The 17339-nt window shown below is 35.5% G+C and overlaps 3 protein-coding genes across 3 annotated transcripts; all 3 read right to left on the bottom strand.

Annotated features, from left to right (window-relative positions):
- Positions 1 to 467: 467 nt before the first annotated feature.
- Positions 468 to 1658, bottom strand: LOC132044473 (fatty acid desaturase 4-like 1, chloroplastic). The gene is made up of 2 exons (XM_059434966.1): positions 1637 to 1658; positions 468 to 1546 (listed from the first exon to the last, which is right to left on the bottom strand). The coding sequence occupies exons 1-2, from the start codon at positions 1656 to 1658 to the stop codon at positions 531 to 533; spliced, it is 1038 nt and encodes a 345-aa protein (XP_059290949.1). The 3' UTR covers positions 468 to 530.
- Positions 1659 to 5174: 3516 nt separating this feature from the next.
- LOC132044476 (protein DMP8-like) lies at positions 5175 to 6669 on the bottom strand. The gene has a single exon (XM_059434969.1). The coding sequence runs from the start codon at positions 6358 to 6360 to the stop codon at positions 5677 to 5679; it is 684 nt and encodes a 227-aa protein (XP_059290952.1). The 5' UTR covers positions 6361 to 6669; the 3' UTR covers positions 5175 to 5676.
- A 470-nt stretch (positions 6670 to 7139) lies between these two features.
- LOC132044477 (fatty acid desaturase 4, chloroplastic-like) lies at positions 7140 to 8599 on the bottom strand. The gene has a single exon (XM_059434970.1). The coding sequence runs from the start codon at positions 8319 to 8321 to the stop codon at positions 7302 to 7304; it is 1020 nt and encodes a 339-aa protein (XP_059290953.1). The 5' UTR covers positions 8322 to 8599; the 3' UTR covers positions 7140 to 7301.
- Between the last annotated feature and the right edge of the window lie 8740 nt (positions 8600 to 17339).

Below are 17339 nucleotides of genomic sequence, written 5' to 3' on the forward strand. Positions count from 1 at the left end.
TTTTTCATCGTAGGGATCGTTTGATAGGAGGTATAAGAGAAAATAATACATGTATTAGTTTTGGTGTTATTTTTTTAATTTTTTTTTCGGGTAGGGGTAGTGTTTTGTACTGCATTAGTTATACAATACCAGTTCCTATTCTGATACACTCTATTTAATGCCATTCCTATTCTAATACACCCTATTTATATAATACAACAAACCAGACCATGAATAAATAATTATGCAGCATTACTAATACACTGTTATTCAACACCATTCTTATACACCATATTCAGTACTATTCCTATTCCAATACACCCTTTTCAATTAATACAACAAATCAAACCATGGATAAATAATAATGCCAGCACTACTAATACACTTTATTCAATACCATTCTTATAAACCCTACCAAACAACCCTTAAAACATATGATCCTATATCTTAAAAACATGTGATCCTGTACCGTTCTTGTTCACAGACTGTAGATGAAAAAGCAATATATATATATATATATAGTAGCAAGCAGCAATAGGGACTAAATGAATTCAATGTGAAGCAGGCAGAGATTCAAGTCCCTCAGTTTCTTCAGTCCATTTTGTATTTGGTTCACTCCAAGACCGCGGCCGAACTCCAAATTTATAGAAGAAAGTATTCTCCAGTAACTCAAAAACCTTATATCTATCCAAATACTGGTTCCATAATCCACTCACAGTGCAGTAACTGTTGTTGTAAGGGGGGAGATGATGCACGGCATGATTTGACCTTGAAAGAATTATTCCAGCATCTTGTAATACTAACACGATTGAAGGTAGCTTACTTTTTGTTCCATGAGCCCATGAATGAATCTGAATGCCGAACATAGTGAAACCTGAAAAAACTCCCATGAAGGCCAGAATCGTCGGGTTATTACAGAGAAGGTTGATTGGAAGGACAATGAAAGTCACTGCACGTGCGAGCTCGTGTAGATTGGTAGCAAATTGAAGCCGGGTGATAGTCAATGGCGATTTATGGTGACGCAGAAATGCATCAATTTGGCTTCCGAATACAGGGGTTTTGGCATTGCCGTAATTGTCTATTGCCCAGTGGTAGATTCCATTAGCTAGGTCTGATAGCACGTAGCCGATGCAGCAGGCTATAAGGGGCCCAACCCAAGAGTGTGAGTTGACAGCCCCTGTTGCAGACTTAGCTAAAGAAATGAACACGGTGGTACACCCACTTACCATCCATGCTTGCTCTGCCCATGTGGACTGTAAACTAGGGTCATTGAGTACATGACTTCTTGTACTAGTCCCAGTTTTTGTGATGGGAGTGGGTGGTTCGTAATTCGCTGGTTCTAGTTGGTGAGAGATGCTTTTATCTGGATGTGAGGATTTTCTCTGTATCGTCCCAATTTCATCTGATCGTTGTGAGGATTTAGTGACATGGTTTTGAGGTAGAATGGAAGACACATTGAAGAAACTTAAGGTTGGATGTACAATCAAAATGCCAAGTAAAAGAGCATATAGTATTAGAGATATATTGTTCAAAGAGTGGAGGGAGAAGAAATTCTTTATAAAAGCAACTAGATGAGAAATTTGATATATTATCACTATCACTACTATGTATAAGAGGCTAGAAAAGCAGCTAGGTCTCCATCGTCATGCCAGCTTGCCTCGTATAGGGTAAGTCGCCATTCCTTAATTATTTTGTTTGAAAGGCTATGGTGACTCTGTATGTATGTAGTAAAGAGTCTGCCCTACTTTACTTTTTCATTCCACATTTAAGAAATTTGAAATCATGATTTGGAATCCCAAATCATGCCTTTTTGGATGATTTGGGATTTCATCTCATGAGATGAAATCACATGTCCAAACGCTAATTTCATCTCATGAGATGAAATCGCATGTCCAAACGCCTCCTAGGACTCCAGGGGTTGAAAAAATGAGGGGACGCCCGCGGGTGGGGAAAGTTTTCTTTTACTTATTATATTTTTTCTATTTTTTAAAGTTACACTTAATTAGATGTTGATGGAATACAGGCATAAACAGCGGAAGCAAATAGCCAGGATCGAACTTGCATGTAATATAGACAACACATAATAAAGATATTAATCAAACATAAAATTTATACTTATCTCTTGAAGCGTGAATGCAACCTCGAATCTAGCCTTCAAGCACGAGCAAAAACCATCCACGCGTTCATCCTCCAGTTCCACGGTCTTCTACTGTGTAACCCGAATAATACCAGAATCTGCGAAATTCGTGTGGGCGAATTTCTATGAAAAAAGTGTAGAAACTTGTAAAACCCTAGCCTTCTTATGGAATACGAGCATTTTTATAACTAGAGGTTTTAGGGTTTAAACCCTTTTCCCAAACCTGCTAGGTCTTTTTTTTCCACCAGGAAATCGGATTCCATTTAATTCTTTATTATTCGGGCACAACAGGGAACACATAATTTAATTAGCGAGGCTTCTTATTATGGAATTAATTCGAAATATCTGAATTAATCCTACCATAATAAATTACGAATTATTCCACTAAAAATTCATAATTGCACTCCTCAGTTCAATTTTGAAATCATACATTACAACTTATTTAACTCCCCATGTTAAGATTACAGATACCAATAAATTAAATTAAATTACGGACAATATAATTCATTGACTAATTGAATCCTTTATATTTCCCGCTTAACTTATATCACGTGACGGATACAAAATTCACCGAGGTTTTCATGAGACTTATAAGCATTCATAAAGGGTATCATCAATCTCAAAGTTGAGACATGGATTCTATCAACTAATCATTATTTCACAAATGTATTTTGTTATTATCCAATTTACCAGGAATACATAGACCGCAATTGAGTCGTACCTTTTAATAAATCAAAATAATGAACAAATCACATAGATCATAATAATCATATCAAGATTAAGATTATAAGTACATTTAATAACTAATATTCTGACCTTCTAAGAGTTTGAATGAATGTATTCTTTGATATTACAACCTAACAAAACTTTGCAGCGTCAAAAGATATAACATAGATATGTCATTTTCCATCGTAAGCCGCAACCAGAGGAGCAATTTTGGCATATGGTCTAAATAAGAGATGCGTGGGGCAAGATCAGACCAGTAGTATTGAGATTAGATTTTGAGTTGCTTTAATTTTCACAATAAAATGTTTGTCCTTGCAAAAACTAGAGTTTTAGAAAAAAGTACGTAACTTCTTTTGAGTGTTTCACTGGTATACTAACTTCTTTAATTATGATTCGAGATGTGAAAATAGCATCGACCTAACTCAATAAATGAATAAGAAATTAACAGCAAAGGAAATTAATGATTCTTATTCGACCTAACAAAGAATAAGGGGGATGGTCTAGGACTCTAGGGGGTTGGGGAAAATGAATGACGTATGGAGATGGGGAAAGTTTTTCTTATTTTTTAGAGTTACACTTAATTATACATGTCATTCGATAATCGATTCACTTAATGCGCCGTCAACTAGCTAATGTGTTTTATGCACTTGGTTTTATGGACACAAGTGTTCACAAGAAAACATACGAAATTTAAGGGGCTATTTAGGTATTTAGCCTTTTCACGGGGGTAATGCTAATAGGTTTTTTCTTTTTTAACTTTTATAATGTAGATACTATATAACAAGTGTTACAGCTTGACTCTGGTGTACTAGAGACATTAATATATTTGGTTTAGCTCAGTAAAAACGAAATCCACATATGTCTGGTGAAGAGAATAAAGAAAAGGACTATGTTCAATGGCCAAGGAAACCTTTACCTTCAATTGGAACCTTGTGACACAAATTTTACTCTATTTTCTTTGAAATAGTTACTATAAGAGTACCAGTAATATTCTTTGACTAGTTTTAATGATTCACCTTGCTAAAATCGCGTGGTGATAAAATGTGTCATTGCCTTTTAAAATAGTCAAATTATTACTTTGAATATTTTAACAAAAAATCTTTTATATTCTTATTTATCTTCAATTTCTAATAGATTAATAATATAAGTGAAATTAATTTTTATTGTCCTTTAATCATGAGCATGTAAAGTAAAAAAAAAAAAAATCAAAATTTTTTTATTGTTATTTAAAAAGCGCAAAATTAAAGTTACCCGTCCAATGTCCACAAAATCAAATTGTTTTGCGTAAGATAAATTTTAAATAGTTCGTTGAAAAAACTACTTATTGAATGAGAAAGTTTCTACATTTGATGAGACTAATACATCAGGGGTATTCCATAATGTCATATACAATGTATTTTCATTTCCAAACGACGACAAACTTTATTTTGGGTAAGAAAGTAAAAACATTGATCGAAATACTGAAAAATGTTGCAATTAAATTAAACTTCATCAAGCGGATATAAACTGGTCACTTTTCTTTATAGTATATACAGATTTCTTATATAATAAGAAAATATTATTTTATTTAAAACAAATAAATTACCTTTTAATAAAGATCATCAATAGCATTCCCATTTCCAAACTGAAAAAATTCCAACAAATGTAGCAAAAATCAAAAAGACAGAGATTTAAAAGTCAAGGGCACAAGAATGGTTCCTAAAATATGTTAGGAAGATCAAACAGAAAAATGCAAATTCTAGGCTTAACGTAAAAGGCACCCAATACTAATGGATGAAAATAAAAGGGTGAGAAAATTGGAGTTTTAGATGAAAGAATCGATCTCGTAAATCGAGTCATGGTTTAGAAAGTTCTGAACCTCTTAAACATTCATATGAATTTAGTTATAACACCTATAACCACTAACAGGAAAATTGATATTGAATTTATCTATGCATTTAACAATTCTTTGATAATTTTATATCTATATAATAGGTTGATTAGTATTTTCAATTGGAAAATTAAAACTTAATGTAGCACATAACAAAAAAAAAAAAAAAATGCAAAATGTTCCGTTGAGAGTTTGGAACATAATATCCATATCTGCTAGACTTCAAAGCTAGCAATGACAACTTCGTCAAACTAACATATAAGTATTGTTATTAAAAATTAATAAATAAATAAAATTAATTATCATCAACTCCTGAATTAGAATAATATATCCCTGGAAAAAAGATTATCAGCAAAACATGTGGGACTGACAACTGATCAGATGTTGAAATCATTGCTTCCCTTAATCCAGTTCTCATGCGAAATGGGATGTCATTAGTTGAGTATAGGTACACCAGAGACAATTTCATTTGCCCAAAAGCTTAGCCTTACCCTCACACAAATGTCAAAGATGAAATCGTTTATTTACAAGAACAATTACCCATTCATTCTTGGCAAGTTTTCACTGCCTGTGACAAGTTCTATGACCCGTTTGAAATTAGTATCGCAAAAGATATTTTCACTATAGAAATATGCATGACAGAGCTATTGATCGAGTACTTGCTAGGAAGTCTTTAAACACCCAAATGAGATAAATAAGATAACGGGCATTTCAGAAATTAATCCTAATGCTTTGATTTTGTGAGTTTGTGTTTGATCCCTTTTTTTTTAAAAAAATAAAAAATATTAATCCATAGATCTAAACACCGTTCCACTGTTATCAATTGATCAAAAATACAGAGAAACTGCTTAAATTACAATAAACAACACATATACTTGGAAAATAGGACACAAAAGAAAAAAAACCTACAAAACATAAACATAATCCCGGGAAAAAAAAACTAGAATAATAATACTCGAAATTGCTAAGCAGACATACATCCAACGCCATATCTAGTAGTAGGAAAAACAAGAAAAAGTCCACTGCAAATAACTCCCACCATTAATGGGAAACTCCTCATGATTTCATCAAGTTCTTTTGCATGTCCAGGGAATAAACAAAGTGTCACTCTATGATCCGAAAATGCAATTGCCACAAACACCAATACAGACATCATTGCATGTACGAAATCTGTGAATCCCACAACGTACCTTTCATCTTTTGGCACTTCCACACCAAGTCCAGTCTTGAAAACTTTCAACCCTCTAGGAGTGACAAATCCATAGTAAACTTTCCCATCCGGACCGCGAAAACTATCCGTGAAATGGAAGAAGAAGCATGACAAAGTGCAAATGCCAAGAAGTGACAAAATCATCAGTGTGGTAATTGGAGAACAATCACCTTTGCCAAAAACTGATGGAAGGAGCATTTCAAAAGTTAAAAGTGTTCCTGTTGGGAGAAAATTCACAAGCAATGACGTTTTTGAAAGTGTTTTTTGAACCCCATTTGCCATTGCTCTTCTTTTCTTGCCACCAAATGCTGGTTGCGGCAATTCTGGGATTGGAACATCTTGTGGCAAATTAGTATTGTACATAGAAGAAGTAGTATTATCAACACGTTGTGATGCACTGTAGATTTTGATCCCAATTGGTCCCTCACTTTGCTCCATTTTTCGAGACTATTGGGATCAAAAGATGTGTAGGCTTTGAATATTGAAGAGAAATGAAGAAGAAGAATCAAGTTTGAAGTTTATTAAAGAAGATCACCAAACGTTTGGAGTATTGTGTTTGATCCCTGTGGATATTTCATGAATGGAAAATGATGGGGAATATTCGTTACTCCGCTATTAGTAGGGGTTCTTTATCCTCCAGATGGATATGAAATGTTGCGTCGTTTCATAAATGTGCAATATTGAAAGGTTGTAAGTTGTAACTGTCTGCAACCGTTCTTGGTAACACTTTATTCCGTTGTTCTAATCCAGTATAAATGTGTTACTAAGGAGAATTAAAGAAGGTAGTTTTCAGTTTTTTTGGACATAACACATTTAACATAATTAAGAGAATTGAAATATTAATGGAGTAATAATGAATGATATAAAGAAGGTGTATTTAATATACTTTTTTGTAGATTTTTTGGACATAAAATAAAGAGGGAAAATGTAAAAAATGAGAAAAAAGAGAAATAGGAATGAAGGCCAGAGGTGACACATTACCTTGTCTATGCTTAGCTTTATAATGGATATTGATTGATTGATGATATGTGACAATACATAGGCATTCAATATGATATTTAATAGGTGACAATACATCCGCAATTTGACACACTAAATCAAATTGGTTGGTGTCGAGTATATGAATTCTCCACATTCAACCTGAAAATCTATATCAATCCAATAATAATCGGGAAAAAGGTAATCTTACAGCAATCAACTTAAAAAAATCTGATCCATTTTAAATTGAAATTGTAACATTAACTGATACTATATATTAGCTCATCTCAGCCAGTTTAAAAACAACAATATAATCCTGTACCACTCTTATTCACAGACTGTAGATGAGAAGGGGAAAAAAAAAAAAAAAAAAAGCAAACAACAATAGAGACTAATTGAACTCAATGGGAAACAGGAATTGATTTTGTCTCAGTTTCTTCAGTCCATTCTGAATTTGGTTCACTCCATGACCTTGGTCGAACTCCAAATTTAAAGAAGAAAATCATTTCCAGCAACTCAAATACCTTAGTTCTGTCCAAATATTCATTCCATAATCCACTCACAATGCAGTAATTGTTGTTATAAGGCGGGCGATGATGCGCGCCGTGTTGTGATCTTGACACAAGTATTCCAGCATCTTGTAATGCTAACACGGTTGAAGGTAACTTACTTTTTGTACCATGAGCCCAAGAATGAAACTGCTGGCTGAACATAATGCAACCTGAAAAAACTCCTGCAAAGGCTAGAGTAGTCGCGTCATTGCAGAGTAAGTCGATTGGGAGGACAGTGAAAGTCACCGCGCGTGCCAAGGCATGTAAATTGTTAGCGAATTCGCGTCTTGTTATGGTCCATGGCCATTTATGGTGACCTTGGAAAGCGTCGATTTGGCTTCCGAATACAGGTGTTTTGGCACTGCCGTAATTGTCAATTCCCCAATGGTAGATTCCGGAAGCTAGGTCCGATAGGACGTAGCCAATGCACCCAGCTATTAGGGGCCCGGCCCATGAATGTGAGTCGATGGCCCCTGTTGCAGACCGTGCTAATGAAATTAGCACGGTGGTGCACCCGCTGGTCATCCATGCTCGATGAGCCCATGTGGACTTTAAACTCGGGTCGTTGAGTACACTTCTTGTACTACTAGTGGTTGTAGTAGTACTAGTCTCCGTTTTTGTGATGGGAGTGAGAGGGTCATAAGTTAATGGTTCTGTGACGGGCGGTGGTTTGGTGGTGATTGTGGCAGAGTTGGACGAAGAGGAGGAGGAAGAGATACAATAGACTCGTGCAGGTAGGAGAAAATGGTGGGAGGTGTTCTTGACTCGATGTGATGATCTTCTCTGTATCGTTCCAATTTTATCTGATGTCCCCGAAAGGACTTGTTGTGAGGATCTAATGGCATGGTTTTGAGCTAGAATGGAAGACATATTGAAGGAAGTTTTAAGGTTGGATGTACAATCAAAATGCCAAGCGAAAGAGCATATAGTAATAGAGGTTCATTGGGTATATTATATTCCTATTAATTTGTGGTTCTGTTGGGAGCTGGAAGTTTTGTGGTTACTATATTCAAAGCTATAGCTTTATTTTCAAAGAGTGGAGCAAGAAGAAAGTCCTTATGGAAGCAACTGGATGAGCAACTTTAGTATATGGTCTAAATAAGAGATGCGTGGGGCTAGATAAGGCCGGTAGTGCTGAGAGTGATTTTGTGTTGCACAAATTTCCCAACAAAAGGTTTGACATTTAAAAAAGAACTAGAAAATACAACATTAACTTCTTTTGAGCGTTTTATTGGTAGACCTTTCACGCACGTATTTATTCCTTGTGGAGAACAGATACAGCTTGCAGTCAATGCCAATTTACTTACTTGACAATCTTACCACCACGTGTGATGATTGGAGCTCTCCATCATTAATCACAAATTTTTTTTGGGAGAGAGTGTTCTCTACCAAAATAAATTAAATTAAGTAGCTTTAATTCAAATTAATTTGAGCCTGAAGTAGGTACGTATATCGACTGAAAAAAAAAAAAAAAAAAAACTAGAAAATTTACGAATTGTAAACAAGTACGTGTTCGATGGGTTTGATGGGTACACTATGCAGCATGTAGTCATTATTAGTACGTGTTAATGGGTTTAGTTGGAAGGTATGGCAAGATCAGAGGCGGAGCTAGAATTTGAGGTTTGTGGGTTCCGAATTCAAATCCTCTAAGTTACTGAGTTTTAAATTACTAATTTATACATATTACATAAATTTCTTAAGGCAAATACAAAGTGTGAATAAAAGGTTGTGGGATCGGTCGAACCCATCTTCGACACTGTGGCTCACCCACTAGGCAAGATCACACTTTTCAATGGAAAGAATTCAAGTTACAAAGTACTATTAAAAATCCCTTTTTAATGTTCAGTTATAACGTTAATCATTTTCGTATTAATCCCAAGTGCTTTTTTTTCCCATTTTCTTTTTTCACTTTCTAGTGCAGATATTATCTTACAAGTGTTTATATATAGACACTGATATTATCTTACAACTCTACAAGATTTTATGAGTGGCACTTAAATTGATAGGTACTTTGTTTCCTTAAAGCACCTACACTTTATTTTGTAACTACAATATACCTATACTAAGGAAAATACCAGTCGCCAGAAATGTCATATATTTTCAGCAAATGACTACTGCTTTTTATATAATTTTTTCTAAAACCCCCAGATTTTTTGTTATTACCCATTTATTTTTCCAATTGAGAGAGAAGCTGATCCAAATTAATACCGGAATATCAATATTAATTAAACCCTCATCATCTTCTAATTGCATGTACAGTTTCTCCGATACGATAGGGGTATAAATCATATAAAAAAAATATTAATCTCGATTAAGAAAACAATTGCCAAACCTTCCCGTCGATGTGAGCTCTTGGGGAAGATCAGCCTGTTATCCCTAGAGTAACTTTTATCCGTTGAGCGACGGCCCTTCCACTCGGCACCGTCGGATCACTGAGGCATAGCAGTTGTTTGGAAGCCACATGACCAAAGACGAAAATATGATATTCCATTTGGTTCAATTTAATTGACATAGAGCCTGTTTGGATGGGCTTAAAAAAAGCAGCTTATAAGCCAAAAAAAATAAGGGCAATTGGCGCGAATGCCCCTCTTTTGGGCTGGTCTTTAGATTTTGCCCCTCAAAATGGTGGTCTTTAATTATTGCCCTTCCGAGCAAAACTAACATAGTAAAAAGACATTACTACCCCTAACCGTTACATATAAAACACAACAACTCAAATCCTTCTATCGTTAACTTGTACCCAACTTCGTTCCCCAAACCGTATTTCTCAATTATTCAAATCGTTGTTTCAAGCCGTATTTCTCCATTGATTTTGTCGCTACAATATCGCAAAAGGTACAAATCTTAATTCAACTCAATTTAACGATTTTATGGAGTTTAGATGGTTAATATTTGAAAAAGATCATCTTCTACGACCCGATTATTAAGAAACAGATGACATACAAATTTCGTATTGAACATTACGCACTATAAAATTATTCAAAGAAATAGAATCGATTGGATTTAATGCTTTGTTCCGATTTTAACTACTTTATACCTTAATTAAATTAGTATACAATGCTTATTTACTTGAAATTGTAATTATAGTAAATTCAATTTAAATCAGTCAATGCTTATCGATTTAAACTTGAATTAAGGTAAACTGTGTGCAAATTTAGAACAAGTATGCCGGAGGAGGCAAAAGTTCAATTTACAAAAGAGTAGATTATGCCGTTAACGGCAATGTTTTGAACCAATTTCATAACAAGTATGCCGGAGAAGGCAAAAGTTCTCGTTTATGTAGAAGTATAAATTAGTCCGCATTCGCATTATCATCAAGAAAACAAAAATTCATTATGCCGTAGATGAGGCAAAAGTTCAATTTACAAAAGAGTAGAGTATGCCGTTAACGCAATGTTTTGAACCAATTTCATAAAAAGTATGCCGAGAAGGCAAAAGTTCGGTTTATGTAGAAGTATAAATCAGTCCAGCTTGAGTCAATCCTCTAATTGGAATAATCACAGGTGCATTTGATTTTATTTGGATGAAGGTAGAGGAGGTTTTCATTTTTTTAATTTTTTTTAACCAAAAACAATTACTGCATTATCATCAAGAAAAAAAAAATTCATTATGCCGGAGGAGGCAAAAGTTCAATTTACAAAAGAGTAGAGTATGCCGTTAACCGCAATGTTTTGAACCAATTTCATAAAAAGTATGCCTGAGAAGGCAAAAGTTCGGTTTATGTAGAAGTATAAATCACCCAATTGAGTCAATCCTCTAATCGAATAATCGTCATAGGCATTTGATTTTATTTGATGAAGGTAGAGGAGGTTTTCATTTTTTTAATTTTTTTTAACCAAAAACAACCATCGCATTATCATCAAGAAAACAAAAATTCATTATGCCGGAGGAGGCAAAAGTTCAATTTACAAAAGAGTAGATTATGCCGTTAACCGCAATGTTTTGAACCAATTTCATAACAAGTATGCCGGAGAAGGCAAAAGTTCTCGTTTATGTAGAAGTATAAATTAGTCCAAGCATCGCATTATCATCAAGAAACAAAAATTCATTATGCCGAGGAGGCAAAAGTTCAATTTACAAAAGAGTAGATTATGCCGTTAATCGCAATGTTTTGAACCAATTTCATAAAAAGTATGCTTGAGAAGGCAAAAGTTCGGTTTATGTGTAAGTATAAATCAGTCAATGAGTCAATCCTCTAATTGGAATATCACAGGTGCATTTGATTTTATTTGGACGAAGGTAGAGGAGGTTTTCTTTTTTTTAATTTTTTTTAACCAAAAACACCATCGCATTATCATCAAGAAACAAAAAGTGCTTATGTCGAAGGAGGCAAAAGTTCAATTTACAGGAGTAGAGTATGCCGTTAACGGCATTGTTCTGAACCACCTTAATAACAAGTATGCCGGAGACGGCAAAAGTGCAATTTACAAAGTAGTAGAGCATGCCGTTACTGGCAAAGTTCTGAACAAACTTCTGAACAAGTATGCCATAAAAGGCAACATAAAATCCTAACTTCATAAGTACCAAACTACCATCATCGCTCTAATTTCACGTGTACCCATTCCAAATTGCCCCATCGTCAACTTGGCGATTGGCCGGAATAACCTCTCGCCTTACAAATCGTAATTCTCTTCGTCGCATCATCATTTTCTCTACTTAGAGCACCGTAAAGAGCCCTCGTAAAATCTATATCTCTTTTGATATCGTTAATTTCATGAGTAATTTGCAAATTTGCAATATTAGGACGGATTTGGTTATGAGGACGGGCATGTTCACGTGCTTGCCCGTGGCCACCATTAACATGTACAATATGTTGGTTTTGGTTCATTTTGTATGTGATTATATCCTGGTTTTCTTAAGTAAAGTTTTTTTTTTTTTCCTCTTCAAAGTTGTGTTGGTTTATATAGAAGTATAAATTAGTCCATTTTAAATTGGAATAATCGTTGCATGGATTTGATTTAAATTGGATAAAGACAGAGAGGTTTTTCATTTTCATGAAAATAATAGCAGTATTTCATTGAATAATGCTACAAAAGCTTATTTTTGAAGAATTGTAGCGTAACTTTTGTTTACAAAATGGCAGTAGTATGCCGTTTCGTGCATACTTCATGACATTACATACAAAAGTTCGGGAAGCGGCGTAACTCAAATTTTCAAAACTAACAACTTAAATACATTTCATTTTGGTTTTTTCTCAAGTGAATCTCTCTTTATGCAGAAGTTTAACAAAAAAAATGACACCAAGATGCATCTACGTAGCCTTCAACGGCAAATGGGACGCCGCCTACAATTATGTTAATCATGAAACCAAGCTAATACTTGTCAACGATGGTGTAAATTTTCAACAATTCACTCACCGTATATTTGCGGGGCATACACAACATACTCGGCAAAAAGAGGCCAACATATGGTTTGACACGGTGAGAAAACATCCAAAGGGATGCGTGTAAAAACGACATTGATCTTCACACTCGCCGTACCGCTCAACAACAATGACAACTCTAAATTCCCGTTTCATATTAGAGTTCAATTCAAAATGCGGAGAACCACCCATTACAAGAACAACATAATGACTCTATCCTAATGACAAGGACAAACCATGAGGAAATTGACAAACAACTTTGCATTGCTTATGAAGAAGACATGTCCGAAATTGGCTTGGATGATGAACAACACAACTTATTGGACATAACCTGGGATTCCACGTGAAAGCAGAGCGAGATAGTAACTCCTAACCATACACCTCACAGCCTACAATGGCAATCGCCAAACATTGAGCAAGTTGTAAACAATGACCTTTCTCAAAGATCCAACTTCAATGAATTCACTTACTCCGAGCATGACAACAAGAGGCAGAAACACAACCATGCAACAAAAGAAAGACACTCAAGAGGAAGAGGATACAAAATGATACACAAATTTTGACACCTAGTGCATCGATTGATCAAATAGAAGTTGGCATTTTATTCAAAGACAAAGATACCGTGAAAAAGTGCATGAATAACATTGCAATTACTCGTCATCAACGTACAAGGTAGAAAAGTCATGCGCACGCAACGGTATTACATCGATGTGTTGAACCAACCTCGCATTTGGCGTTTCCACGCTCAAGGTTCGTAGGATCGAACTTTTCAAAGTAGTTAACTTTGAAAAGAGACATAGTTGTTCAATAAATTTCATCACCTCTCGACATGAGGAATGCAACTTCAAAAGTCATAGCGGAATACATTACGTACCTAGTACGCCATACACTACAAGAGATAACACCCAAATTTGTCATTGAAGAAATGAAAGCGAGATATGGCTTGCACATTGGTTACCACAAAGCATGGCGTTCCCTCCAACACGCTTATAATGTCATAAGAGGAACCCCTTAAAATAACTACACACTTCTACCGCAATATCTTCACGATGAAATTAAGAAATCTCGGACGGTTGCTAACATCAAACGGACCGTCGACAATAAGTTTAAGTATGCTTTTTCGCTATGGAGCATCAATTGAGGGTTGGAAACAACATCAATAATGGTGGATGCAACCTTCGAAATCAAAATACCGCGGTGTGCTCATGAACGTAGCAAAAGATGGAAACAACAAGATATTTCCACTAGCATTTTGCGTACCGAGAATAATGAATCCTACGGAGTGGTTCTTCGGACACGTGAAAAAGGTGTTTGGCACGCGCAAAGACCTATCAATTCTTTCCGATCGCCACGCATCAATTGCAACCGCAATCAAAGAACCGTATCCGGATACCCGGCGTGGAATATGCATCTACCAATGGAGAAGAACTTTGCAAAATGATCCCTTTCTACAATGCAAGAGAACTACTAAGTTTCGTACCTATATGTGATACAACAAATCGACCCAAAAAGCGGCAGAATACGTAGAAGAAGAACCACCGTAGAAAGATGGGCACGTTCATTCCACACCAACAACAAAGGTTGAAGCGCAACATGGACGAACAATGTCGAGACAATGAATTTCACGAGGAAAGCAAGGGAGTTGCCAATAATGGCATGTATTGATTACATCCAGAACAAGCTGCAAAATTGGTTTTACCAGAGAAAATTGGATGCAACAGGACAATCCCATGACCTGACATGTTGGGCTGAAAAGATTCTGCTTGAAAAGATAAGTAGAGGCTTCACAATGAAAGTAAGTACATTTTCCCAACATACTTCAATATTAGTTTCGTAGCAATGCATAGTTTAATTTTAACCAAACAAAAAAGTTATCATGTATAAAGGAAGAACTATGACCCCATTTTTATACTTCATTCGCGGAAGGAAGGCACATTCTTATTTTAACTAGCATGGAATTATGGTGAGGCATAAAGTTTTTTATACTCACAATGAAAGTAAGTAGATTTTACCAACATACACCTCAAATCTTAGTTTTACGAGAAATGTATAGTTTAAAATCAAACAAACACAAAAGTTATGCTTGACAAAGGAACAACTAAGACCCTATTTATAAATAGTTCCTCTTGAAGTGCGACTCAAGAAGTATGCGGAAAGGCATAACTCTCACATAATCCGAAAATTGCCGAAAAAATATCACTCATTTATATTATCAATTTCCACGGGTAGAAAACATAACTCCGTCAAATTTGTTGATGAAAGATGAAGGATATCAATACAATGTAGCGAAGAATATGACTTGTGGAGTGCTTGGAGTTCCAAAACGAGTTCATGCACACCTATGCCATGGCGATTATAGATAAAAGAAGTTTGCCAAAATCTACATACCGTGCGGATCGGTTCAAGAAACTAACAAGAGACATACAAAGGTGAAATAAGAAATCAAGACTCATGGATTATTCCACAAAACATTATGGATATTAAAATAATGCGCTCGATGTTAAAATAAGACCGGAAGAAAACAAACAAAAAGGTATCGCCCAAGAAGAGAATCGACAAAGTACACGTACGGATGTGGTAGATGCAAGTTCTTTGGACACACTAGGGGCAACTCGTAACCACGATCTTTTACCTCTCAATCCATTTTCAAGACATCAGAAGAGGAAATTGTCATCCTAACATCACACTCTTATACATGGTTTATATGAATTTATCTTATGATTCATAATGCGCACTACGCTCGAAAGAAATGGCAAAACTTTGGTAGTACTAAGACGAGATAAGCATCAATCACACATTTATTCTCTCCATTCTTTCTTTTATTATTTTCTTTACTAAGTTGTTATCTTCTTGTTGTTGATAATAAAAAACTATATAAGAGAAAGAGATAAATGTCCCTACATGAAATCTACAATTCTCTACCATAAAACATTGAGGAAAAAGAAAAAAAAAATCATCAAATTTAATTATCGCTTTATAATTTACATCAACAGAAACAAAATTGGTATCTCAAATACTACATCCCCTGGTAAGTTTAATAGATGTATGCCTTGGGACATAACAATATTATTCTCTCGTTGTTTTCATGTTTCAAAGAACCCGGCAGTGTCTTCCGCTTAAAAAATAAATAAGTATGCCGTTAGCGGCATACTTGTTGACACCCAATTTTGTCCCGCCTCTCCTCCAAAATACCTATTTACGCTTCTAATATTTTTAGAAAAATTAAAAAAATATATATTTTTTTTTACTATAATTATTAGCCTCTTATCAATACCGGCACTTCATTATTCTATTACGGTTACTATTATTATTATTATTATTATTATTATTATTATTATTATTATTATTATTATTATTTATTACTATTATTATAATTCACAATTTTTATCATTTCGGTATTTTACCAGCTTACGCACACGCATCGCATTTATCTTTGCATAATTAAATAATAGTGTTTACTTACTGGGGATTTTCGAAATATTATTGCACGGCTATTACAACGCCATTTTTTTTACTATCTGAACATTAATAATTGCATATTTTATATCAAATAATATTTTAACACAAGGTCTTTATTTAAAATGCTGTAGCCCAATCAACCCGTACTATTTTTGGACCAATTCCATAAAACCAACCCACAAGTCATTTTAATACCCAGACCAACACCCTATTCATATACAACCAGCCCAACACTTTAATTCAACTCGACCCATCATTTAAACTATACCCAGCCCACACCACCGACCCGACCCGCCCCTTCACTTAACAAAGGAAACCCACTAGGGTTTCCTTCATTTTCCTCAGCCACGCCGCCCCTCCCCCGCTCCTTTCTCTCTCCTCTCCCACTCTCTCCCTTCTCTCCTCTCACGCTCCCTCCACTGACCCTTGTCCCCCCCACGCTCTCTGCCGCCTCCACCATACCCTGTCCCCCACGCCACTGTCACCCCCACGTTGCCACTGCCACCCACGCTCATCTGTCCCCCCACGCTCCTCTCTCTCTTCGTCATACGAAAACCCTAACAATCCCCTATAAATAATCGTTTCAAATCATTTGAAAGGGGGATTTTCTGGTTCACGAAATTACCCCAGGAGAGGATTTTTGGAAGGTGAAACCCCCCTCAAGAAACGAAGGATCTTTGTGATTTAGAAAATTCCCTCAAGGATTAAAGCTTTTTGAATCGAAAATCTCCCTGAAAAGAACAAGTGCGAGATTCCCCCTATGGAATATTATTCATAGCCGCTGCGAATTTGTAAAGAATAGGAGTTATTTCAGTACCTTTTGAATACCCGAAAATACAAAGCCTTTAATCGTTCAAATTCCCTTTTTAAAATATTAGTTTTCGGTTTTCTTGATGCCATCTCAAAAATACTAAATCCACTCTGTTCTTGCTCGTTCAAATCCAAGCATCGCAAGCTCTAATTTAGTGGTGTTCGAGGTTAGATAGAAACCTTCGCCTCACTTCGCTGCACCCGAAGAAGGTAATTCTCTATTCTTTTTTTTTTTTCGCACTCTGGGTTGTTTCAGT

The sequence above is a fragment of the Lycium ferocissimum genome, unplaced genomic scaffold (assembly GCF_029784015.1).
Source record: "Lycium ferocissimum isolate CSIRO_LF1 unplaced genomic scaffold, AGI_CSIRO_Lferr_CH_V1 ctg4626, whole genome shotgun sequence".
Lineage (NCBI taxonomy): Eukaryota > Viridiplantae > Streptophyta > Magnoliopsida > Solanales > Solanaceae > Lycium > Lycium ferocissimum.

Excerpts from the sequence above, each read along its gene's own strand:
- LOC132044473 (XM_059434966.1), bottom strand. The coding sequence starts at position 1,658 with ATGGCGACTTACCCTATACGAG. Across the intron at positions 1,547-1,636 it reads GGCGACTTACCCTATACGAG|TTGCTTTTATAAAGAATTTC; the intron begins GCAAGCTGGCAT and ends TTTCTCATCTAG.
- LOC132044476 (XM_059434969.1), bottom strand. The coding sequence starts at position 6,360 with ATGGAGCAAAGTGAGGGACCAATTGGGATCAAAATCTACAGTGCATCA.
- LOC132044477 (XM_059434970.1), bottom strand. The coding sequence starts at position 8,321 with ATGTCTTCCATTCTAGCTCAAAACCATGCCATTAGATCCTCACAACAA.